Consider the following 26,286-nt stretch of genomic DNA (forward strand, 5'->3'; position numbering starts at 1 on the left):
CACGGTTGCCCATTGCCCTCACTTGGGCCTGCCCATTTGGCACCAGCTGCTGCTCGTTGCCTGCCTGGCTTCCCTCCTATTTAAACTCAGTGCTCCCGTTTACTTATTGTCAGTCCGTCAACGAACTGACAATGAGTACTTGCAAGACTTTGACTCTGTCCGGTATCCTGCTCGTGTATCCAGTATCCGGTATCAACCCCGTCTGTCTCGTCCTGTTTGGTATCTTGCTCCAGTCTCCGTTATCGATTCCGTTTGTCTCGTCCTGTCCGGGATCTCACTCCAGTCTCCAGTATCCGGTATCGATCCTGTCTGTCCCGTCCTGTCCGGTATTTTGTTTATGTATCCAGTATCCGGTATTGACGCCGTCTGTCCCGTCCTGTCCAGTTTCTTGCTCAAGTCTCCATATCCAGTATCGATTCCGTCTGTACTGCCCTCTACCAGGGGTCTGGGGGTTCGGTATCTTGCTCCAGTATCCGGTATCGGTCCTGTCCTGTCCAGTATCTTGCTGTTGTATCCGTTATCGATCCGGTCTGTCCCGTCCTGTTAGGTATCTTGCTCCAGTATCCGGTATCGGGTATCAATCCCGTCTGTTCCGTCCTGTCCGGTATCTGCTCGTGTATCCTGTATCTGGTATCGATCCCGTCTGTCCGGTCCGTTTTCGATCTTGTCTACCTCTGGCTTCCTGTTTTCCCGCGCCTGACTTCTCTGTCTGACTTCTTCCGCTCAGCGATCGCCGAAACCCTGGCGTTTGTGTTCACGCGCACGACTGCCCCATTCCCGTAAAATAAAGCTTGTGTGAAAAGCTTACGTGCCTGGGTCCTCCGTCTGTTCGGGTTCTGACAGTCAGTCATCCTCAGACCCAGGTCCTCTACCAGGGGTCTGGGGGTTTGAGGGTTCTGCACAGTATCTTAGCTGTTCCTAAGACTGCTTTCTCCTGGGCTTAGGTTTCAGATGTATATCCTGAGATTTGTTGGAGTTACTCCAACAGTTTGGAGGTTGCTGCCCCAAACGGCACAACTACCACAAGCACCACAAGCACCACGCTGGCTTTGACCTTCAACACCTGTTCCAGCTGCTCTTTTCAGCCTTGCTACTTGTCCAGATTTTCGTGTTTCTTCTTCCTTGGCATCAGTTGGGATGGCCACATCTATTATTATTCCGCTCATTGACTATCTCCACTTTCTCCGGTTGGTAAGCCAGGAGCTCTTAGTCTGGAATCTGAAGTCCTACAGAATCCTGGCCCTGCTGTTTTCAGTGACCTTCTGTGGTATGGCCCACTGGGATTTGAGTACTTATATGCCATAGTGTTTGCAGATTTTTCTGTATGCTATTGCAGCTAATGGTTGTGCATCTCCATGTTTGCTGAGCCATTTAGCATCTTGTACCCAGCCACCATGTTCTGGATTGTTTCAGGGGAATCTTTGCACATCCTGGAACTTCTCTACGCCGGTAGATCTGGTCACTATTGCTCTTGTATTTATGGCCTGTTCTTGTGCTGCCATGACCAGTTTAACCCTGCATTTTCCAGCCACTCGTAGGATTTCTTGATGTCAGCCACCTCTTCTATCTGACGGTGGCACATTCTATGTAGGGGATGTCTCCTCCTCTTCTACACCCTCATCAGGGCTATGCTTCCTTAGACAATTACTCAGCAGATGATCTTTATGGGCCATCTGTGATGTGCTCTTGGATATTCAATGCTACATCTTGGATTGTGGCATTGTTGCTCACTGGCCCTCGGACTCCATCTTTCTGCTGAGTGTATTGTCTCAGGGTGCTGGACGTCGGGTGGAACCCTCCGTGCATGGTGAGGAGCTTTTTTGTCTCGATTTGTATGTATACACATTTATTCAATTAATAATACTATTAATATTCTATTAATTTGTTATGGTTCCTACTTAGACGGACTCTCACCAGGGTATATCCTGAAAAATCCAGAGGAGCTACCAAAGTACTGCCAGGTGAGGGTTGGGTCCTTTAAGAAGTTTCCGATGAAGACATCGTTGAGGGCCTCCGAGTTGTAGACAGCGTTGAGGATGTTTGGGTCTGGCGGAGAAAGTGTTCGGATTTCATTGAGGAGAAAAACGGTCAATTTTTAGAAGAACATCCGAGTAGTATAAGAGAATGGGAGAAATAAAAAGAGTGAAGAAGAGAGAAAGAAAGAAAGAAACAGTTCTTTGTTGTTTGTTTTCTTTCTTTCTCTTTCACTATCTTTCTTTCTTTGTTGTCCGTTTAAGTCAAGTCATTTCTTTCTTTCTTTCTATCTCTCTCACTATCTTTCTTTCTTTGTTTTTTTTTTCTTTATTTATTTCTCTCTCACTATCTTTCTTTATCTGTTGTTTGTTTTCTTTCTTTCTTTCTTTCTCTCTCTCTCACTATCTATCTTTATCTCTTTCTTTCTTTCTTTCTTTTTTCTTTCTTTCTTTCTTTCTTTCTTTCTTTCTTTCTGTCTTTCTGTCTTTCTTTCTTTTTTCTTTCTCATTTTCTTTCTTTCTTTCTTTCTTTCTCACTCTCACATCACTTCTTTCTCTCTTTCTCTCTTTCTCTCTCTTTCTCTCACATCGCTTCTTTCTTTCTTTCTTTCTCACACATCGCTTCTCTCTCTCTCGCTCTCTCTCTCTCTTTTCCTCTCTCTCTCTCTCTCTCTCTCTCTCTCTCTCTCTCTCTCTCTTCCACTCTCTCTTTTCTGTCTTTCTTTTTCTCAGCAAAGTAGTCACGTGGCCCACCTTTGTTGTAGACATTGGTAGGCACTTGCACGGTGCTCTGCTGAGTGTTGACGGCCATTTTGTTGAAGTGCTCGTTCTCTTCCAGAGGGAACTCGCCTCCCAGTTCCACCCAGTTGCCGTCCTCGTCCAGCGTGTTGATCAGCATGGAGTTGTAGTAGTCGAACTGGGAAAAGGAGCAACGGTTTGATTGCCGATTTTGGAGCGTCGATTCTTCTGAGACGCTCGCACCTCCATGGAAGCGTTGAAATCGTGGTAGAGGTCGGCGTCTTCTGCCGACTCGGCCAATCGCTGTGGTGCAGAAAAAAACACAGAACACTCGAAAACTCGCGTTTTTTGCCCTTGAGATTTGCAAAAGGTCAATTAAAAGAAGTCAAGTCAATTTTATTTGATCATAAAAAGTCTTGAAGACCGCACAGACCACTAACATCCCCCAATCTGTATTTAAATGGTGCTGCATTTATACATTTACATTTTCATAATCAACATTTCAAGTGGTAAGAATTGAGCGTAAACACTGGGCTGTGAAGCTTATTTCTTGACACGAGAATCAAAACAACATCTTGTCAGGACCAGAACGGATACAGGATCCACTCGTGTAACATTTCTCACAAGTTATATTAGAAGAAAGGGATGGGGTTGCGGGACGCAGGAAGCAGGTCGCTTTGAACGCAGAAGTGGGACTTCCGTGGCGAGCGATGGGGGTGTCAGGGATAGAATAGCAAAACGTGGTCGGGATCAGAGACGAGTCGAAAGCCAGGAGACGAGAGTAGACGTGGTCGAGATCAAAAACGGATCGTTATTCGGGACGGGAGAACAGACGTGGTCAAGATCAAAACAGATCGTAGCGGGAGACAAACAGGAGGAAAAAACAGGACAGGCTACAAAGGGCTTGCAGTGTAAAAACAGAGATTCGCAGACAGACCGACAAAAGGGGACTGACAGGACAGAGTTTAAATACTCACAGGGAGCCAATATGTCAACAAGCTGCAGCTGACGCCGGGCAGGGCCAATAGGGCACCATGGCAACCGTGACACTTCTGAATCAATGTTGATGTGTCACGGAAAAAAAAGATTTAAAATAAATCACATTATTCTTTAAAATATTTTCCCTATTGTTGTCATGATTACCGATATGCATCACCTGTGCCTGCTCCTTTGGCGCCTTGGACTCTGATAGGCTCCCTGTCCCTATTTAAACCCACTCCTGTCTGTCCCCTGTTGTCAGTCCATCTGCGAAGCTCAGTTTACACTAGGTAAGCCTTTCTCGACCCTGACTCCTCCCTGTTTTTTGCTCCGGTCTGTCCCCCAACTTCAACCCGTTTTTGATCCTGACCATGTCTACTCTCCTCTCCTGGCTTACGACTCGTTTCTGACCCCGACCATGTTTTGCTCTCCTGTCCCGGCTATCGACCATTTTTTTCCGTCCCGACACCGCTATCGCTCGCCACGGAAGATCCACTTCCGTGTTTATATCACAAGCCAAGTACAAGAGCGACCCGCTTCCCGCGTCCAGGGAACTTCGGAGCGTGGGCGCACCCCTTCCTCAGTCCTTCAATAAAACGTGTGGTAAACGTTACGCAAGTGGGTCCTGTCTCCGTTCTGGTCTTGACACTATTATTCATTTACTCCCTGATATCTAACTAGTATTTTTGTCAAAGGACCTGCAAGAAATGAACTGTTACCCGAACTTCAAAAAGGACGAAAAAAATATATAATTTCACATTTTTTTTTAGAATTGTTTACCATATTATTCATTTTTTCCTGCTTTGATCAATAAAAAGGCGTTTTGAATGTAATGGATGAGAAATAAATACATAACATACTAATACACATATTTATTTTTTTATTTTTTTATTTTTTTTAAGTACCTTCACAGACTTCATCTTGCTGCCCAGCATGCGTTCGATCTGGTCGGCGTAATCTTTGACCAGCTGGCTTCCGTCCACCTCCACGATTTTGACGATGGACTCAACGTCCTTGAGTTTCTGAAGGTCATGCAAAAAAGATGTCATTACATGATTATCTGTGAAATACATACACCGTCACTCACTCCTTATCTTACTGAAGAGTAGACCCCCGGGATACAGCGTCCCCGCCTTATGACATTTTCACTTTACAGTGTGAAATGAGATGTTTTTTTAACCCCTTTTACAGTATTTTTTTCAACTCTATTACATCAACAAGTTATGTCAGTGTTGGTGTGTTTGACTGTTATTGGTCGACTTCATATAAGATGCTAGTCTGGTATTGGTTTGCTTCACAACATCATGAAAAAGATAATATGTTATTTGAACTCCTTCCCACAATGCCTTTCTTTTCATTCTGTACAGAATCTTGTGTTTTTCGAAAAGTCTTTACAAGTCAGCGATACAATACACTTTTTTTGAGAGTCATGAACACTTGCACGGATGCTAAAGGAGAAGCAAAAACATGATAACCATGGAAACGAAGCTTGTGACGATCAAGAAGGCTAAGGAATTTGGCTGTACCCAATCCTCGCAAGTGGAAGTTCCTAAGGACGTTTTAGTTATTGCAACGAATTAATTTTGTTTCTAATAAACTTAAGAAATATCTATTACATTTAAAAAAATGAAAAAATAATATTAAAATAATAATAAAATATTAATGAATAAAATAAAATAAAAAAACTGTGAACATAAACGAATAAATAAGATAAAAAAATTATAAAAACAAAAATCTGTTTTAATTTCCGCCGTTTTATGCATCCACCTGCTTCTCCACTGTACCAGAAAATCTTCTAATCGTCGCAAGTGGAAATTTTAAGATACGTTTTAAAAAATGAAAATATTTAAATTAAATTAAAACGAATTAAATTTGTAAGTAAAAAAAAATTAAAAAGGAAAAAAAAATCAAAATTAAATCATAATTGAAAAAAAAAATTATAATTCAAACAGAAAATTTAAAATTAAGTAAAAATAAAACAAACAAAAAAATTGAAAACAATTAATAAAACAGTTTGAATGAAAATCTGACATCTCTTTCCCCTTCTACATCCACCTGCTACTTTACGGTACCAGTTCAAGTTATGTCACATCAAGGGTGAATACAATTTCATTTTTCCTTTACATGTATATTTATTATTCCATTTAATCATATGCACATATATTACATATAAATCGTACTTCTTTTAATATTTTTATCTGGGATACCTGGGTTTGGCACACATTAGCGAACTAGCATAGTTTTTTGCAATCCCCCGCTTTACGGCATTTTAACTGTACCGTTTGTTAGCATTTAGCTAAAGTTACCGTTGTAATCTACTTGTGTGCAGTTATTTGCGGCACGGGGGATTGGTGTCACATACTCGGAGCGCCCGATCTGAACTCGGGTTATTGGGTGAAGGGCTTTACCTTCTGCAGAAGAAGCGACCCCGAATATTTGGTGGTCAAATCACGGAGTTTGGACGAGAAGGTCGACGCCCACTGCTGCACGCTTTCGTACGAAAACACAAAAATCATGATTTGGAATCATTCCGGAGAATATTTCGCACATTCAGGGTGAAACAAAACGTCCGGAGGGACACAGTACATATCATTTTTAAGCGCATGTTTAATAGATCTGGGTTTAATACTTGGCTGGGTACATTAGACTTAGTCATATTCCCAAAATCTCGTATTGAGAGGCGCAGTACTCACGTCTCAGGCGGTAACTTCATCTGAGCTTCAACGCTCACCCATAGGAAGAGGAGTCCCAGAACTGGGTATGCCGTGGACTTTCCGGCCATTTTACTTGCAGTTGCAGAAGAACCAGGATCACATCCGTCGCCCCCGCCCCCTTAAGTCCTCACCTGGGTGCCAACTTGTCCCTCTATTAATTTCTTGCTCTTTGGAAGTCCCGGTCCATGGTCATTGTACGATTTTGAGGTTTTGGGCCTAGGTGGCCATATCGTTGCTCCGTCCTACCGGTTTCTCCAGGTCCCTTCTTGGTATCACGCCGTTCTGCCCGGCATAGGACGGAGTCCTGTTGAGGCAGCTCACCTAATTTGCTACATAATCCACTTGGATTAAACCGAAGCGGCGGGCGGCAGGATGGAGCAGACGGAACGGCGACGCCTCATTGGGCGGACGCTCTCTTTTGGTTTAAGAGGATTAAACATACGCTAGCATGCACGCAGACACCTTGGCATGCAAAAACTGGTCATATTTTAGATGGCCTCCTGTAAAACCGTAATCGTTGTCAGTCCTTGTGCTACATTGAAAAAAACTGGTTGAAAGGACAGAAGAGTTCCGTCCGGACAGATGTTGGGCGGACGACCCCCTAACAGACACACTCCTCTACGTCTGCATCTGGGTTCTGTTCCACCGTTAGTGAATGCTGCTTGCACACGGGACTGTGTCTGTCTATGATTTGTCTGACCTGGTGTGTTTTGCGACTAAATAAACAAACGGTTCGGCTTGTTTGTGTCTCCTTATTAAAAACTGCCAACGCTATTTCTTTCAAGCACGAAGCAACTCTTAATTTTGCATGGATCTTGTTTGAGTCTTAGCAACATCGTTTCCACAACACTGGCTGCAGACTGAAGAATTTTGACTATAAAGGATTTTATACGATTGACTACAAATTACATTTAATGCAATAGATATTTACTGACTGTGCCTTTATTCAATGAGCAGTGAAAGATCATGACAGGCTGGTGGAGGATGTTGTTTACAGAACGGAACTTACTGCTGATAAGATAATCAGCACACCCAGACGTTGATGGGCTCGGTGTTGTTTTGAGAAACCACAGACAGACTGGTCTATGAGATTGTGAAGCCCACGTTGGGCTTCCTTGGCGCGCCCATGGGAGAAGCCGGCACACCATTATGCGGGGAGAAGATGGCCAATAGGAAAAAAGCTAAAGGACTTCAGAAGAAGGCTTCCCACAGACTCCAACGTCACTAATTCGGCTGTTTTCGATGGAGTACACTTAATGAAATTGTTAGGTAAAATAAATCTTCCCCAGTTTGAAAATGTCGGCTTTTTTCCCTCAAGAAACGAGCGTGCATAAATTGTTGGATGAATGTAGGTTGTGTTTGGTAGCCAGGACTGGGAGAGAAGGCGTGGTCGGGCTCGGAAACGAGTCGTAAGTCAGGACAGGAGAGTAGACGTACCCGGGGACAGAAAAAGTCGTAAGCAGACGTGGTCAGGATCATAACAAGACAGACGGGAGCAAAAACGGGACAGGTGGGAGTCAGGGTCGAAAAAGGCTTGTTTAGTATACACTGAGGTTCGCAGACTGACTGACCAAAAGGGGACAGACAGGACTGGGTTCAAATAGGGGCAGGGAGCCAATCAGAACCCGCTTCTAGAAGTTCGTTTTGTCTTAGCTTCCCACAAGGCGGTAGGAAAGAGCAATAACATTGTCTCTCCCCCTGCTCTGTCTCTCTTCCACGTCTTGAACAAGTCCTTGTCTAGAAGTTACTTGTGTCCTAGCTTGCCACAAACGTGGGTGCCGACCAATGTTGTTGGAAAAAGCAATTTCGACTTTCTCTGTTCTTTTGTCACGCAAAATAATTTGTTATGGATGTCCAATGGTGAGTGAAATGCTAACAAAGGGCCGAAAAGACATCGAATTCCAGATTGAAACGGGAAAAGCTTGAAATGCTGAAACCCAGGGTCTACTGTAAATGAATAAGGCGTCAGACCGCCTCGTCAAACGCTTTGTCTCCCAACCAGGACATTCTAGGGTCGTTGATAGACATAGGCCCAATTCATTCCTGTACCTCCCCGCCATTTATTTTTCGACTTGAGCTTGTGGGATGCCAAGTGAAAGCTGAAACAAAAACCTTTGGACCCTTCCTCTGTGGCTGTGACTTCAAGAAGGAGAGAAACTGGCTTTGTTTTGCTGTCATAATCATCTTTAAAGAACATGTGGCTCGGACGCTGATTGGCTACCTGTCACTTTTTATACCCCCGTCTTCCTGTCACCGGTGATCAGTCCGTCTGCAATCCTCAGCTCCTGCTACGCAAGCCTTTTTGTCCCTGACTTTCGCCTGTCCTGATTCCTGTTTGATTCCCGGCTCTGACTCCTTTTCTGAACTTGATTACGTTTTTGCTCCTCCGTCCCTTCCATCAATCTGTTTTTTCCCCACTCTCAACTCTGCCTTCGCTCACCACGAAAATACCACTTCCGCGTTCCGAGCGATTTGCTACCCTTGACCGACAATCACCGGATCGTGGGTACAAGCCTTTTCCTCCTACTCAATAAAACAGAGAGAAACGAACGCAAGTGGATCCTGTCTCTGTTTCTGGTCTCTGACACCACCTACCTTTTAATACTCATTCTTGGACCACCAAAAAAAAACGAAAAAGAAGAAGGTTGTTGATTGACTAAAAGCTTAACTGGAAATTTCGGTTTTGGGGATCCAGGCAAGAGTCCAGAAATCCCACAAAGGAGAAACAACCATCGTAAGGTGAACATCATCTGTGAAAGCAGCAAGCTGTAGACAAGCGGTCAGCAACCTTTTCGTTGTGGAGTGCCACTTTCAAATTTCCTTGTAAGTCAGTGTGCCAAACACACCAAGATCAATGACTTGCACAATATTTTTTTATATCCAACAGAGCTGTAATTTAACACCAGTCCAAATATACAACATGGATAGACATTTTAATCGTATAACTGACCAATTTTATCTTCCACTATTCTTGTTCATCAACAAACTAAAAAATGAATGTGAGCAACATGTGGAAAGGCCTGTAGACATCCATGACTTCAACCATTCTGTTCCTGGCACCATGAGAAAAGAAGAAATGATAACGAGTGGCAGTAGCTCAGGAGGTAGAGCGCTCATCTTGGGATCAAGGGATCCCAGTTCGAATCCCGGCTCGCCCATGTTACATGTCGAAGTGTCCTTAAGTGAGACACTGAACCCCTAATACCTCCAATAAGCAGGTTTGCGCCTTACATGGCTGCAAGGCCGCTATTGGGAAATGTGGAGCACATTGTAAAGCGCTTTGGGAAGTCATTGACTTGAAAAGCGCTAGATAAAATGCAGATCATTTCATTTCATTTCATTCATCAACAATGAACTACAATCAAAATCAAGTGATATGGACAGCTACCATACCATTCATCAATAAAATCTTGTTTCAGAAACTATCAAAACTTGAAACACACACAAATTAGGACTTTTTATTCAGGGAGTATATTGGCAGGCATTTTACCTGCCAAAATCTGACTCCCCGGTTTAAATGGACCCTGTTTGAGATACAGTCATATGACTTCTAGGGTAACCACCTTCTGTGACATAAATATGCAAGCACGGTGATTCTGAAGTGTTTCAGACGTTTCTCACAATACTACTGTCATTAATAATAATAGTAATAAAACAAACTAGATTTGTCGAACACCTATTCAGTAACACATCACAAAGTGGAGGTATTCCTCTGTCGTTGGATCCCAAAGCCCAAAAAAACCTAATAGGTTCAAAGTGTGTCTTACTTTGCAAACAGTATAGGCAGGGAAGTCCGACTTTACATGAAAAAAAAACGATTTGTTTACACCGCGGGATCCAATGCAACCAGAGTTTCGTTCACAGTTAAAATACATTACATATGGCTATTGTAGTACATCAAATAAAGGCTATTTGTGTACAATTAGTTGTGATCGTGGGTATCATAGCGTACATTCGTCTCCGCTGTTGGTGACGTTTTCCTCCGCTTTAAAATATGCATTTTTTAAAATACGATGGCGCCTTATTGTTTTAATAAACGCGTTATATAGACTACGATCGCTTAATTGTTTTAATTAGCTCGCTTTATTGCTTTAATAAACTTATTATATAGAATGTGATCGCTTTTGTCGGAAGCGCAGCAGAATGCGCGTTCATGCGTGGGGGGGGGGACACAGCGTGTTTAATGTTTGCGCCTTTTCAGACTCGTCCTTGAATTCATGTTCAATATTTTGACTACATTCTGACATGTAAACATTTGGACAAAGTCAAGAATGTAGTTAAGGAGCATCACACCCTGACATGTCAAAATTCAAAGCATCATACTTGTTCTGTTGATTCACGTCGAATCTTGCAATAAAGTCGTCGTAAATCAACTCTTGTTAAATTGTGGAAAAAAGCTGGTTGTGGAATACAGTGGTTGGAAAAAGCAATTCGATTGTCTTAGTTCTGCTCCGCCTCGCTTTGTCTTGTTCCATCTCTTGATCAAGTTTGTGTACAGAATTTCCTTGTGTCTTAGCTTTCCACAAGGCGGGGACCAGATTATAATGGTCATAAAAACTGACTTTTGTGCAGAAGTTCGTTGGCGGACGGACAAGGAGCGAATGGGAGCACTGAGTCGGGATCGATACAGGAAAACAGGAAGCAAGAGGACGTCAATATTGATTCCAGATACACGAGCAGATACCGGACAGGACAGGACAGACAGGATCGATACCGAATACTGGAGCAAGATATCAGACAGGACGAGCTAGACGGGATCGATACCGGATACTGGAGACTACAGTCAGATATCAGAGAGGATGAGACAGACCTGATGGATACCGGATACTGGAATCTGGCACAAGGTATCGGACAGGATGACACAGGCGGGATCGATACCAAATGCACGAGTCGATACCGAACAGGACGGGACAGACAGACAGGATTGATACCGGACATGATACACAGGCAGGAAACAGGACAGAGTCAAAACATGCATCTTGCGGGTGCAGAGGTTCATTGACGGACGGACAAGGAGTGAATGAGAGCACTGAGTTTAAATAGGGAAGCCAATCAGGCAACGAGCAGCAGCTGGCGCCAGATGGGTGAGCCCAAGTGAGGGCAATGGGCAACGTGACAATCAAAAGCGTTGTATTTTGCCATTTGATAATTTAATTAATAGGTTGATTCTAATGAGGATGATAGTGTCAAGAACCGGAACAGTATTAGGGCCCAAATGCGCAATGTTCTCACACAAGCCTTTTAGTGTACGGAAAATGGGGAATCATGGATGTGAGGCAGCAGTCTGACGTGAAATGATAGGAAGCCAGAGGCCGACGAGATCGATACCAATTGCCCGAGTTGATATGGCACAGATGGGGTCAAGACCGGAGAGGACAAGACAGACAGGATAGATAATAAAACAGGATATCGAAAATAAACAGGACGGGACAGACAGGATGGATAATGAAACAGGATATCGAAAACAAACAGGAAAAACTAGACGGGAACGAAAACTAAAGAATAATAAACAGGACGAAAATAGACGGGAACGACACTTGAAACCGATATCTAACAGGAAAAACATAAACGAGAACAATACTGGACATGAAATACAAACAGGAAAACAAGACCGAGTCAAAACCCACGTCTTGCGGGGTAGAGGTTTGTTGACGGACTGACAAAGGAAAAAATGAGAGCACTGAGCTTAAAAAGAAGGAAAGCCAATCTGTCAGTGAGCCGCAGCTGGCGCCACACGGGCGGGGCCAATTGGGCGCCATGGCAACCGTAACAGATAGTTGAGCAATTCAGTGACCGAAACAGTGCAATCAGGCCGATTTTATATTTACAGACCAGATAGACTGACAATTTTGAAGGAAAAATTGTTTGGACTGTACTTGATTTAGAATCTCGCGATCCAGTGGTTGTCAAGTGCACTGAGATGGAGGAATATGAAATGAAATGATCTGCATTTAGATAGCGCTTTTCAAGTCAAGACTTCCCAAAGCGCTTTACAGTGTGCTTCACATTTCCCAATAGCGGCCGTGCAGCCATGTCAGGCGCTAACCTGCTCATTGGGGGTATTAGGGGTTCAGTGTCTCACTCAAGCACACTTCGACATGTAACACGGGGGAGCCGGGATTCGAACTGCGATCTCTTGATCCCAAGACGAGCGTTCTACCTCCTGAGCCACAGCCGCCCCAATAGAATAGGATGATAAAGTCTGGGGTCTAGTGATGTGGACATTTGTGCAAGTCCCCATTAGACTTATCAAGGAAAGATTTAGTGACACATGTCATGTTTTAATCTTACTAACCAACTAACACTAAACTAGTTGGTGACCCTTTAGAACTTTGAACTTTCAGGAGGCCCTCGGAAGGAGGGAGACAAGGAACCTGACAAGAAGAATCTCTTTAAATATTCGAGATGGGAACAAAATATTTATTTTAGAATAAAACAGTTTTAGTTGAAAATTATGTTTAAAAAAAGTTAAAAACTACCAATTCAACCAATTAGAGAAGTTTGGAAATTTAATTGTTGGTTGGAATAGTCAAAATTTCAAATTGATAGCTTGTTTTTGTTGATAACAATAAAGGGGCTGTCATGATTACAGATGACTCTGATTGGCTCCCTGTCCCTATTTAAACCCACTCCTATCTGTCCCGGTTGTCAGTCCATCTGCGAACCTCAGTGAATACTAGGCAAGCCTTTTTTCGACCCTAACTCGCGGGAGTTAGGGTCGAAAAAAGGCCTGTCCCGTTTTTGCTCCAGTCTGTCTCTGGCCCAACCCTTTTTTATCCTGACCACTTCTGCTCTCCCGTCCCTACTTACGACCCGTTTTTGATCCCGACCACGTCTACTCTCCCGTCCAGGCTTAAGACCCGTTTCTGCCCCGACCACGTTTTTGCTCTCCTGTCCCGGCAATCGACCTGTTTTTCCGTCCTTGATACCGCCATCGCTCGCTACGGAAGATCCACTTCCGTGTTGGGATCACAATCCGAGTACAAGAGCGACTTGCTTCCCGCACCTAGCGAACTCTGGATCTTGGGTGCAGCCCTTCCTCTTTCCTTTAATAAAAGAAACGTAACACAACGGGGTCCTGTTGCCGTTCTGGTCCTGACAGGGGCATTGGTCCTAGCAATGTCTCAAAAGGAGGGTGGATGATGAATGATACAAGATTAAAAATATATTTAAAATGGACTTGGACTTTGTCAAACTCATCTCATCTCATCTCATTAGCTGCACCGCTTATCCTCAGTAGGGTCGCGGGGGTGCTGGAGCCCATACCAGCAATCATCGGGCAGTGGGCAGGGGACACCCTGAAATGGTTGCCAGCCAATCGCAGGGCACACAGGGACAGACAACTCGCTCGCTCATTTACACCTAGGGACAATTTGGACCGGCCAATTCACCTGAAATGCATGTCTTTGGAATGTGGGAGGAAACCGGAGTGCCCGGAGGAAACCCACGCAAGCACGGGGAGAACATGCAAACTCCGCACAGTAAGTCCATTAGCTGGATTTGAACCCACACAGGAGGTTCCCAAGACCTTAGAACTGTGCCACACACGCGCCGCTAACCACTGCGCCGCCGTGCTATACAATATATTAAGGGGGACTAGCCAATGAAGGTCAGATCCCCCGAATGCCCAAATTTGGTGATGGGTCCACCAATAAATGGCTTTCCCAGCCAAATTCTACAAGACCACAATTAACTCAAGCGTCTCTCTTCCACCAGCATTTAAGATCAATTATTCCCAAATAGAGTTGAGCACGGCGGTGCAGTGGTTAACGCGTGTGCGGCACAGTTCTGAGGTCATGAGATCGAACCTCCCGTGTGGAGTCTGCATGTTCTCCCCGTGCTTGTGTGGGTTTCCTCCGGGCACTCCGGTTTCCTCCCACATTCCAAAAACATGCATGTTAGCGTAATTGGCCGGTCTAATTTGTACCTAGGTGTGAATGAGCGAGTGAATTGTCTGTCCCTGTGTGCCTTGCAACTGACTGGCTGGCAACAAGTTCAGGGTGTCTCCTGCCCACTGCCCGAAGATAGCTGGGATGGGCTCCAGCACCCCCGCGACCCTACAGAGGATAAGCGGTGCAGATAATTGATGGTAAAGGATTTTATACATTTGACTATAAAGGATTTTAGATGATTGACTCAGTTTATTGCAATAAAGATATTCACTGACTGGGCTGTAGTTCAATGTCAGGGCAGGCTGTTCGAAAAGCATAATATTTTGTCTAGGAAATTTTGATGAAAAGGACTCGTGGATTTGCTGACGCTGAACGACAGGCGTTGTTTTGGGAAGCCAGATATCAAGGCTCTGTGTTGTGAGAACGTTTGGCACAAAACATTGGTGTGGCGCGCCCATGGGAGGAGCCTAGATGCCATCTTGCGGGAAGACGTGGGCCAATAAGAGAAAGCTAAATGACTTGAGAAGGAGGCTTCCCACAGAGTCCAACGTCTTTTCAGCCGTCTCTGATGGAGTACACTTTGTTCTTCTGTCAGGAAAAATAAACATCCGCTCCCGTGTGATCCTTCTGGTCATTTTTTTCTCTCATGAAACAAGCGCACATAATTGTTGGGTGAATGTAGGTTGTGTTTAGTTATTGGAGTCAGATAACTTATACAAACAATTTGGTAAACGGTACATTTTGATGATTATGTTGGAATTTAAATATCAAAATGTACCCTTGTTTGAATTAGTTATCTGACTCCATTAACAAAACACAACCTACATTCACCCAACAATTTATGCGCTCGTTTCTTGAGGGAAAAATGATCAGGAAAGCCGACATTTTCACACGGGGGCAAATTTAATTTCATTAACAATTTAACTAAGTGTACGCCAATTGCCGAATTAGTGACGTTTGAGTCTATGTAAAGCCTTATTCTGAAGTCCTTTAGCTCTCTCCAATTGGCCATCTTCTCCCGGCATAATGGCGTGCCGGCTCCTCCCATGGGTGTGCCAAGGAAGCCCCCCTGGGCTTCAACATCTTGTCAAAGAGCATCGCAATGTCTGGAATACTCAAAACTCACTTCTACTCTATAGCATATGAATAACCTAAACTGCTTATGTGTAATAACCTGTGAAGCCCTTTGAGACTCTTTGTGATTAAGGGCTATACAAATAAAAATGACTTGACTTAAAACAACACTGAGCGTTTCTGCGTCATCAGGGGCCTTTCTGCGTCTGGATGTGCTGATTATCTTATCAGCCTTACGTCCCGTTCCCGCCGTTCCTGTAAACAACATTTTCCACCAGGGTAGCCTGACATCGCACCAGCGCCCAGTCAATGAATATCTTTTGCACTAAATGTAATTTGTATTCAATCGTATAAAATCCTTTATAGTCCAATGGATAAAATCTTTCAATTCCCAACCATGGATGGATGGATATTCCCAGATACCACAAGCAGGAGACACAAGACAGACCAATTTTTTTATTGGTTCGAGACTCGCCAAGGACAACGAGAACAAAGACACCTTAAAGATTTAGTGATGTCCCTTAGCTGAACTTGCAAGCAACCGGCGAGGTCACCAGGGCTGATGCAGTTCCCTGATGCAAACGTAGGGGGTAAGGAATTTGCAATCCATATCCATCCAGTTTCCTGCTGCAAGAAAACATGTTGAGATTGGATGGAGTCTGGAACCCCGAGGTCGGCACTCACCCTCTGATTGGATCTCGACGCAGTCGCCACCCATGCCCATGGGTTGCTGAAAGTTTAGGAAATCTTCTGGGGTGCCGTCAGTCCAAATATAGTTGTCGTCTTGCTGGAGAATGAAAAGATCGAGAGGCGGGATCGGTAGTGGAAAAACTGGGTACTGTCTTACAGTTGCGTGGCCTCCAAATGTTTCGTAAACCTTTCATTCCCTACGGACTGAACATTCTCGGTCCCTCACCAGGTAACAAGACAGTCGTGCAGGGGTCTCAAACTCAATTTACCTGCGGCCCACATGGAACACATTCTGGGGTGCATCACAAGAATACCTCTGATAAAAACATTTCAACGTTCTGAAAAATTTTAACAAAAAAAGATAACATGCAAATTCCACATTGGGAGGTCGCGGTATCTGTACTCTAACCCTGAACCTGTCGGGTCTAAATGACCACTTACGTGTGGGAGAGCTTAAAAAATCTTGACTAATCGTAGAAAAAAATTCAGAAAAAGACTTTTTGGGTTTCTTTTCAATTGCAATTGGAGAAAGAAAGAAGGTCAGTGGAGAAGGCAATTTTACCTACTTTCAGCTCGCCAGCCCAGCTCTTTCTGACCCTCCCCCCTTCTGCCTGCATGTTTTATTGAAATCACAAGGGTGGAAGAGTACTGAGACAAAGAGAATTACACGCCACCCCCTCCCCCCTAGAACAGTAGACTACTAAACGAAGACAGGAAAACTAGGTAACGTAAAAAGGGCCACCACTGATTAGAAATACACACTTTCGAGCACATACATTTAAGCCTACTTTACAGAACGTTTGCACCATGGGGCTTCTCGCTGACCACCCAGCTGCCGTGCCACCAGAAATCGATTAATCAGGAACAAATTAACAAACAATCAATAATACACAAGATATAAACGACAAAAGAAACTAAATATTTGCTGACTAAAAAAAAGAATATTTTTCATTCAGATCAATTGCTCGTATTAACTTTTAACTAAACATGAATGGAGCAGTGAACATGATTTATTCTGAACATGGCTTCTCTAGCCTCCTCCTTACTGCTAGTAAAACCAAGAAAAAGATCAAAAATTGAACCTTGAAATGAAAATCTACCAAGAAAATGACCCAAAAATGCAGAAATACGGAAAAAATAATGCACTAAAAAGTTTGAAAAATAACTAAAGTACTGAAAAGTATGGAAAAAGTACAAACGCATTGAAAAGAGTGGAAAACTACTGAACAATTATCAAACAGTGTCATGACCAGAACGGGGACAGGACCCACTCGCGTAACGTTTCTCACAGTGTCATTGGGAAGAAGGGAAAGGATTGCACACGTGATTGGCAGCAGGTCGCTCTGGCGAGTGATGGCGGTGTCGGGAGCGAGAAAAAAAACAGGTCAGTAGCCGGGATAGGAGAGCAAAAACGTGGTCGGGATTGGAAACAAGTCGAAAGCCAGGAGAGGAGAGTAGACGTGGTCAAGATAAAAAACGGATCGTTATTCGGGATGGGAGAACAGACGTGGTCGAGATCAAAACAGATCGTGGCGGCTGACAAACACTAGCAAAAAACGGGACAGGCAAAAAAAGGTCTTGCCGTGTAAAAACAGAGATTCGCAGACGGACCGACAAAAGGGGACTGACAGGACTGGATTTAAATACTGACAGGGAGCCAATCTGTCAACAAGCTGCAGCTGGCGCCACACGGGCGTGGTCAATTGGGTGCCATGGCAACTGTGACAAATAATATAAAAATAAGTACTGAAAAGCATAAAAGGGTGTTAAAAAACCTGTATAAGTGCTGAAAAGTAGTAAAAAGTACATATTACTCAAAAGTGGAAAAATGACAGAAAAAAAGATAAAAAACGACAGGAAAGAGACCACAAAATAAACTTAAAAACGAAAAATGACCAAAAAACGACCAAAAAACAACCCCTAGAACAACCCCCCCAAACTATAAAAATCGACGTGAAAAAATGACAGAAACATCCCAAAAAAATAACTCAAAAAGCGACCAAAACAACAAAGCAAAATTAAATTTTTCACACGCTTTGTAAGACTGTAAAAACAGTCATCCGCACAGCCCAAGAAATCATGGAGAGCACTCTGCCTAGTATTAAGAAAGATCACCTGGAGTTTACCAGAGCGTTTGGGTTTTTAAGACACTAGGAAGTTGACGTCACCCTGGCCACCACCTCTTTTCCTTTCTGCCCTCTGGCAGACGCTACAAGTCCCTTTAAACAAGGACTTACCCAGGGCAAGTACCACCATAAACAAGGTCACAAAACTGAAAAGAAAATATCTGTCCCTATGTACAGTATAGGAAAGGTTCACCTTTGTATTTCACAAGTGTCCGTATGTTCAAAATGTTAAACTTGCAGACGCCATCTTCTGACAGAAATCATCATTGCAGATTCTGTCAAGCTGTTTCTGTGGCGCATGCACTAACTGGCATTTCTTAGAGCACAAACTCTTCTTTTATTATCTTTGGTTTGGCATTTGGACTGTATTTGAAACAGTTCTTGCTTTCGCCATTTTCAAATCACTCAGCTCCCCCTATTCCGCCGTGTCACGATTGCCATGGCGCCTAAATGGCAACAGATTGGCTTTCCGCATTTTTAAGCTCAGTGCGCAAGACGTGGGTTTCGACACGATCATGTACCTGTTGCTATTTCCTGTCCAGTATTGTTCTCGTTTGTCTTGTCCTGTTTGATTTCGGTTTAGTTTCCATCTATTTTTGTCCTGTTTATTATTTTCCTTCCCGTCTAGTTTCTCCTGTTAATTTTCAATATCCTGATTCGTTATCCATCCTGTCTGTCCCTTCCTGTCCCGTATCGACCCCATCTGTCCCACATCATCTCAGGCAATTGGAATCGGTCTCGTCGGTCTCTGGCTTCCTGTCTTTCCATGCCAGACCGGCTGCCTAATGTGCATGACTCCCCATTTCCCGTAAAATAAAAGGCTTGTGTGAGAACGCCAAGCGTTTGGGTCCTGATCCTGTTCCGGTTTTACCGGTGACAGCACTTTGTACCGACAGGGTCTCACATTAATAGCGTCGCTGAGTCCGATCCAGGCGTTACTGCCGTTGCGGGCTCTGAGCAGTTCAGTGACGAAATCGTTTTCCAGGGGACTGTGGATAGACACCAGATTGCCACCCAAAACGTTGCAGATGCTCTGTGGAACACAATAAAAACCCATTGGGGACCTGACGACTTTTCGGCGGACCTCCAAAAACCCTACGAGGTTTTCCTCACCTCTGCGTCAATGAAGGATCTCTTGTCGGCCTGGTAGATGTAGCAGGTGCAATCCAATTGAGTCCAGCCTTTGGGGCAGTTGTTGTCTGAAACCCGCCGCAAAAAAAAAAAAAAAAAAAAGGTTGTTTTTGGAACTATGTCGCGATAATTGATTTGCTACAAAGTGAAATATTAACCATTGTAGGGACCATAAAGAGTAAAGTGTTGTCTTTCCACGAGATGGCCAACCTTTGCCTGAAAGCAACAGCTGAACTTTCCTATCTAAATGATGCTGGTAAATTGTGGTATCATTTCAACAGGTTTTATCTTATATCCGCACATCTAAGTAAAAAGCTAAGAAGATGTTGTTGTCCTGGCGTGTTCTACCATTTATGAGGGTGTTCCCTTGAAATGTTAGAGACGTGGTTTTCCAGCTTTTTAACGGAATAAATACGTCTTTTGGACGAAACCGGGTTGTCTTTTTAGCGTTTTTTCAACAGGTTTTATCTTATTTCCGCGTGTCAAAGTAATAAGCTGAGAAGGTGTTGTTGTCCTGGCGTGTTATACAATTTATGAGTGTGTTCCTTTGAAATTTAAAAAACCCCAACCTTAAAAAATGTGTTTTAGCGTCTTGAAAAAAAAAAAGGTTTTCAACCAAATAAACACATTTGGACAGAAAATTTATTTTCAACCAATTTTATTCTTGACGTTTAACAAGCTAAGAAAGTTTTATTGTCCCTGTGTGTTCTCTTATTTATGAGTGTGTTCCTTTCAAACGTCAGACCTCCCTCCCCAAAAGATGTACTTTTAAACTCTTGAAGAGTCTTTTTTTCAACCAAATAAACACATTTTCGACTGGAATCACGTTTTCTTTTTAATAAGATAAGAAAGCATTGTTGTTATGTTTGAGTGTCTTTCAAAATGTTAGAAACTCCTTCCCAAAAAAGATATTTTTTTTAACCTCTTGAAAAAGATGTTTTTTAACTAAACAACAAGCACCAGGTCGTCTTTTTAACCTCTTTTTAACCAGTTTTATCTCCAAAATAATAAGCTAAGAAAGTGTTGTTGACCTCGTGTGGTTTTCTTATTTTTGAGTGTGCCCCTTTGAAATGTTGCATACTCCTAACCTGGATCAGCGTCCGAATTCCTTAGAATAAAAAGACGTTTTGAGAAACCGGGGCAAAATCTATTTTGGTTTCTGTCCCTTATATCCCATTGGTTGTTTGATTTTAGATTTTAGGTGATGGCCCTGAGAAACTACCAATATGTCTCTCACCTTTTTTCGCAATCTGCATCCTGGACAACTAAGAAAAAGAAGAAGAAAATTGTTGAAGAATGAAAAAACGTACCCTTGACCCTAAAACTGAAATTTGGACTTACTGCTCCGGTGAAGAGTCCAGAGATCCCAAAAAGTAGAAAACTCCAGCGCAGCGTTGACTCCATCTGCAAAAGTATTGACAAATTGTTGGGGGTGGTCCATCATTATTTCTACTTCTACTTCTCATTTTTGACATTTCTGACAAATGTACATTATTCTTTTCTACGTCCGTTTGAAGAACTTACCGTTGCAGGCTCGATGCAAAATTAGCTTTGGGCTATGACACCGGTGATGCTAAAGCAGCCCTTTTAAAGGCCCGTGGGGGAGCGGAAATGTTGGATTTTGTTAGTCTAACATAATGTCCATTTAAGTATACAGAGACATAAAATGAGAATTTTCAAAACATCTCGAGAATGTCGAAAGTTGACTATCACACCTTCCTAAGAACGTTTCAACGTTTCGTTGACAGAGAACATTTTGGTACTCAAGTCAACAATAGAGGAATTTTCAAGCTCTGACTCCATGTCCACTTTCTTAGCATCTCCAAATGATCTCCCATGCAGCCCATGATTCCTTAGACTGTGCTGAAAAATTCAGTTTACGTATTGCAAGAAGTCACATCCTGACAAAATTATATAGAAAAAGGTCGGGTATTCCTTCATGCAAACAAAGTTTTGAAGTACCGATACTCACAGTCAGAGTCTGGCCAACAGTAATTTGCTCAGAGGCATTGTCCTTCCTATTGGGCATGAGAAGCCCATGATATCCTAGGCTGTGTTGATAACTCTGTAAGGTTTTACAGAGTAAGCATGACCTCAAATATCGGCAAATTGATACAAGGCAATTATCGTTTCATGTAAAACAAGTTTCGAGTAAAAAGTACCAATACACAAGTTCAGAATCTGGCCAACAGTGATTAGTCCAAAGGCAGTGTCCTCCAGACTGGGCGGAGGCCAACCCATGATTTTCTGGGCTGTTTTTTAACTATGTGTGTATTACACAATGTCAGGGCAAAATGATGGAAAACTGTTAAAAATGTTTACTCAGTCGTAATAGAAGAGTAAAAAGTACTGATACTCAAAGTCTGAGTCTGGACAACAATGATCAATTATGAGGCATTGTCCTTCAGCCTTGGCAGAGACCAGACCTTGATTTCCTGGGCTGTGTTGATGACAGAGTATTTTCATGGGAATTTATGGAATCTGACCTGATTTCGGGTTTCCTTGTGTCAGGAAAACACTAGGTAATTTTCCTATAGACTTGGCAGAGAGCATCTCATGATTGTCTGGCGAGTGTTGATGACTTTGTCAGGTTTTACAGAACAAGTATTGCCAGAAATCATGTATAGGCCAAAAAAATGTCAAGTATTGTTTTTTGCTAACACAATTATAAATGTAGGACAGTAAAAGGTACAGATACAAAACGTCAGAGTGTGGCCAACAGTGATTGGTTCAGTGGCCTTGTCCTAAGACTAGGCAGCAGCCCATGATTCCCCGGGCTGTGCTGTTGAGATAGTAAGTATAATAATGGGAATTTGGGGGATTTCACCTGACAACGAATTTCCAAGTGTGTGAAAAACTAAAAGCTCTATTAAATTCCGAATAATCTTCCTTCAGACTAGGTAGAGAGCAGCCCATGATTTCCTGGGCTGTATTGATTACTTTTGAGAGGTATTGTGGTACCATGAGATGTCTTGTTCTGGCAATATTTCTAAAAAAGGTCAAGTATTGTGTTGTCTTAGCGAATAATTCTGCCATTTTTACTTGAAAAAACAGCTGCAAAATACCCTGACATGACTTGAATCTTGAATCCCCAAGGTAAAAAAAAATACTGATACCAGGTAACAATAGAATAGGGATCTACCGAATTTTTGGCACCGACATTTTTGTGCTGAAAAGTGTTTTATGTTTCGGTGAAAAGAAAAAAGAAAAAGAAAACATTTGGCAGAAAGTGCAAAGTTGTGTTGACGTCAAAGGTGAAGCGAGCAGTTCAAAGCTGGCATTCACTCGGGGGCTCGAGTGTGTGCACGATGCAGCAGCTTATTTGGCATTTTGCGTCCGAGAAGGAAGGACATGGAGGTAAAAATTTTGTTTTGAGCTGGACTTTAGCTAATACTAACACTACAACGCTAACTTGAGACATTTCGATTCGTAAACATGTACTTTGTGTATGACATTCAGTCCGTTCATCCCCAAAGATCTTCTTAGCCGTTAGCCCACTTGGGCAAATATTTAAATGTTTACGGCACAGAGCTAACTTACTACGAATGAGCCGTTTTAATTCGTAAAGACGTAATTTGTTAGATCCTGAAGTTTTTCTTAGCTGCTAGCTGGACTTTGGCTGATGGTTACATACTAACAGTACCAATTTTGCTTTACTTTCTGTGACATTATTTTGGACGATTTTGAGGTTTTTGTTGGCCACTACCTGGACTTGGGCTAATGTTTACATGCTAACACTACAGAGCTATCTTATTGGAGCTGGGCCATTTTAATTTGTAAACATCTCCTCTGTGTGGGATATTCAGTCCATTCATCCCCAAAGCTTATGTGAAGTGCTAGATTCGCTAATTTGTACATGCTAACAGTACAGAGATAACTTACCGCAGTTTAATTGTTTCAATTTGTAAACACGTATTTTGTGTGCAACATGAAGTCCATTCGATCTCGAAGATTTTATAATCTGCTGGATAGATCTTGGCTAATGTTTATATGCTAAAACGACGGAGCTAATTTACTGCAGTTGAGCTTTTTTAATCCGTAAACTCCTACTTTCTTTGTGACAAGAATTCATTTTGATCTTCAAGTTGCTTGCTGGACATTGGCTAATGTTTAAGTGCTAACAGGGCAGAGTTAACTTATTGAAGTTGAACCATTTTGATTCGTAAACACAAACCTTGTGTGACATTCCATTTGCTCGATCACAATATTTTTGTTTGGCGCTAGTTGGACCTTGGGTATTGTTTACATGCTAATACAACAAAGCTAACTTATTGCAGTTGAGCTGTTTTAATCCGTAAACTTGTACTTTGACATTTAGTCCAGTTTATATTAGCCGCTAGCTGGACCTTGGCTAATGTTGACATGCTAACACTACAGAGCTAACACACTACAGTTCCATTCATTGGAACCAGGTAGCTATCAGAATAAATTCATTAGAATCCAATTTTTATCGATAGCGATCTCTAAATCGGGAATCTGAGTCGGAATAATCGTAAAAATGGAAGTACAAAGAAACGTTTGAGATCAAATTCCGACAGGTGCGTCAATTGAGCCCAACCTTAAAAATTTTATTCCTTCATTTAGACATAATTACACACGCGAGTTTACATTGCGCCGTCAAACTTGACAATCGACAATTCTTACGAGCGTTTATTAGGGACAACCAGTTCGCGAGACAAAATCAGGTTGGGCCAGATGAGAAAGAAACATCTGAAAGCCAAATATTACACAATTTCCTTATTTTAAGTGCTGTTTACTTTTTATTAAGGCGCAGTAAATATTGTATAGCGACACCTAGTGGTTTAGAAATACAGTACTTGAATTCAACACAACCTGACTCATTCAAATGCTAAGCAAAAATGATTTTTTTTAAATACATTTGTAATTATAGTACACAACTGTCAAAATTTTTTGCATTGTGTCATTCTCGGACCAACCACGGTAGGGGATACAGTCAAAGCTGTTGTCGATGCCTTCTTCTATGTTTTCCCCCCAATTTTTTGCTTAGCGGTTAGCATTTCAAAGTTTCTGTTAGATTTGTAAGTGAGGCTTTGTAAGATTGGTCCCGAATTGTGAGTTCATCTCTTGTGCTGGTTTATTACACACTGTCACTTTAAACTTGACCAAACTTGATTTTCAGCGCCCCCTTTGGTGGTGTTCAGCAAGGGCAGAATTCAAACGTGAGGGAGAGGAAGCGATTGTGTGTCACGGATCGGCTCGAAGAATTCTGAAAATTTCCAAGCAGCTTTAGCTTGAAAAAAATAGCCGGCAAAGGTCACATAACGCTAGCCAGATAAAAATAGTGGCAAGCACTCATCCATCGGGCCACTCAAAAAATCTCTTTCTACTCCTGTTACTTCTTAAAGGAGAAGGAGAATACAACGAAGCAGACAAGGAAGAAGAAGAAGAAAAAAAGAAGAAGAAGATGAGGAGGACAACAAAGATGAACAAGATGAGGAAGATGACATAGAAGAAGAAGAGGAATAAGATGAATAAGTTGAGGAAGAAGACAAAGAAGAAGAAAAAGAAAAAGATGAATAAGTTGAGGAAGAAGACAAAGAAGATGAACAAGATGAAGAAAAAGACAAAGAAGAAGAACAAGAAGAGGACAGAGAGCAAGAAGATGAGAAAAAAGAAGAAGATGAACACGACAAGGACAAAGACAAAGAAGAAGAAGACAAAGAAAAAGAAGACGAGAAAGAAGACGAGGAAGAAGATGAGGAAGAAGACGAAGAAGATGAGGAAGAAGAAGAATATGAACAACATGAAGAAGAAGACAAAGAAGAAGAGGAAGAAGACAAAGAGGATGAACCAGACAAAGAAGACAAGAAGACAAAAAAGATGAAGAAGATGAATAAGACAGAGAAAAAAAGGAAGAAGAAAAAGAAGAAGATAAACGAGACAAAAAAGAAGATGAAGAAGCAAAGAAGAATAGGAAGAAGAGGAAGAAGACAAAGGAGAAGAAGATAAGGAAGAAAAAAAGAAGACAAAGAAGAAGACGAGGAAGAAGAAGAACAAGACAAAAAAGCTAAAGAAAAATAGGAAGAAGATGATCAAGACAATAAAGACAAGAAGATGAAATAGATGAAGAAGACTAATAAGATGAAGGAGAAAAGGAAAAAGAAGATGAAGATGAACAATACAGAAAAGAAGAAAAAGAAGCGAACAAGAAGAAGAAGAAGAAGAAGACGCACTGTTCATTTAAAGACAAAGCCCTCATATTATTTTGATGTAATTTTGAAAAGAAACAAATACTATAGAAGTACTAAAAATTACTATGACAATATAAGTACTACAAAAATATTACAACAGGAATACAACAGAAATTAAAAAAAATACTCCAAAAATACTGCAGAGATGCTATAATGGAAAGATTTTGGAAATACTTCTTAATAAATACTACAGAAACATCACTACATTAAAATATAAAACAAACTACTAATACTACATAAATATTACACCGAGCGTAGATGCATGACAAACATGGCGGTAACTACTAGTTTGTTGGGATTCCACTCTGTAAAAGAAATACAAATTGCTCAAATTGTAAACATTCACAAAATGGCTTTGGTGTGATAGTTTATGTATTTTTTCCCATCATTCAAATCAATGTTGTTTTGGTACCACTAGGAGGCACTAAATATTACACACTGTCACTTAAAGGTTAAACCTGACATTTGGAGGATGGTCAAAGTGGAGGTTGGCGCTCTCCCGTGTTATGCAAAAGAACTGCATCGACGACTCCAATTTGGACGGTTTGGATAACAAGGCGTTATTTACTTTTTCTTTTTGATTTAATATGTTTGCCTTTTTTATGTATTTTTGTGTCTATTTTATTTGTAATTTGATTTCTATTTTTTTCCGTCGCTTTTTTTGTTTCTTGTTTTCTCCGATTCAAGCTAGTTTGTGGCAGGAACGGGTCTTTGATCCCTCTTTGAAGACCCCGGGAAGCCCAACCGGCCATTTACCT

The 26,286-nt window shown here is 42.1% G+C and overlaps 2 protein-coding genes across 5 annotated transcripts in view; both read right to left on the bottom strand.

The window, feature by feature from the left end:
• The window catches only part of LOC148363207 (voltage-dependent calcium channel subunit alpha-2/delta-4-like), a 46,705-nt gene extending 39,975 nt beyond the window's left edge, over window positions 1-6,730 (bottom strand). For all 4 annotated transcript variants that reach the window (XM_088340789.1, XM_088340790.1, XM_088340787.1 and 1 more), the window contains exons 1-6: window positions 6,383-6,730; window positions 6,098-6,179; window positions 4,595-4,711; window positions 2,955-3,014; window positions 2,727-2,889; window positions 1,915-2,046 (exon numbers count right to left, since the gene is read on the bottom strand). In XM_088340789.1, coding sequence (XP_088196915.1) covers window positions 1,915-2,046; window positions 2,727-2,889; window positions 2,955-3,014; window positions 4,595-4,711; window positions 6,098-6,179; window positions 6,383-6,471 — 643 coding nt within the window. In that variant the 5' untranslated portion in view covers window positions 6,472-6,730. The remainder of the gene's footprint in view (window positions 1-1,914; window positions 2,047-2,726; window positions 2,890-2,954; window positions 3,015-4,594; window positions 4,712-6,097; window positions 6,180-6,382) is intronic.
• A 9,189-nt stretch (window positions 6,731-15,919) lies between these two features.
• On the bottom strand, window positions 15,920-20,720 carry LOC148363209 (snaclec alboaggregin-A subunit beta'-like). The gene is made up of 5 exons (XM_088340632.1): window positions 20,627-20,720; window positions 19,299-19,384; window positions 19,090-19,218; window positions 16,054-16,156; window positions 15,920-15,996 (listed from the first exon to the last, which is right to left on the bottom strand). The coding sequence occupies exons 1-5, from the start codon at window positions 20,718-20,720 to the stop codon at window positions 15,920-15,922; spliced, it is 489 nt and encodes a 162-aa protein (XP_088196758.1).
• Window positions 20,721-26,286: the final 5,566 nt, after the last annotated feature.

This window comes from Urocampus carinirostris, chromosome 7 (assembly GCF_059441175.1).
Source record: "Urocampus carinirostris isolate Australia breed hairy pipefish chromosome 7, RoL_Ucar_1.0, whole genome shotgun sequence".
NCBI lineage: Eukaryota > Metazoa > Chordata > Actinopteri > Syngnathiformes > Syngnathidae > Urocampus > Urocampus carinirostris.

Bases quoted from the DNA above. Each gene is read 5' to 3' on its own strand.
- LOC148363209 (XM_088340632.1), bottom strand. From the start codon at position 20,720: ATGGAGTCAACGCTGCGCTGGAGTTTTCTACTTTTTGGGATCTCTGGA. The intron at 16,157-19,089 runs GTGAGACCCTGT...TTCATTCTCCAG, and splicing joins GACTCAGCGACGCTATTAAT to CAAGACGACAACTATATTTG. The intron at 15,997-16,053 runs GTGAGTGCCGAC...GTTTTCTTGCAG, and splicing joins CGTCGAGATCCAATCAGAGG to CAGGAAACTGGATGGATATG.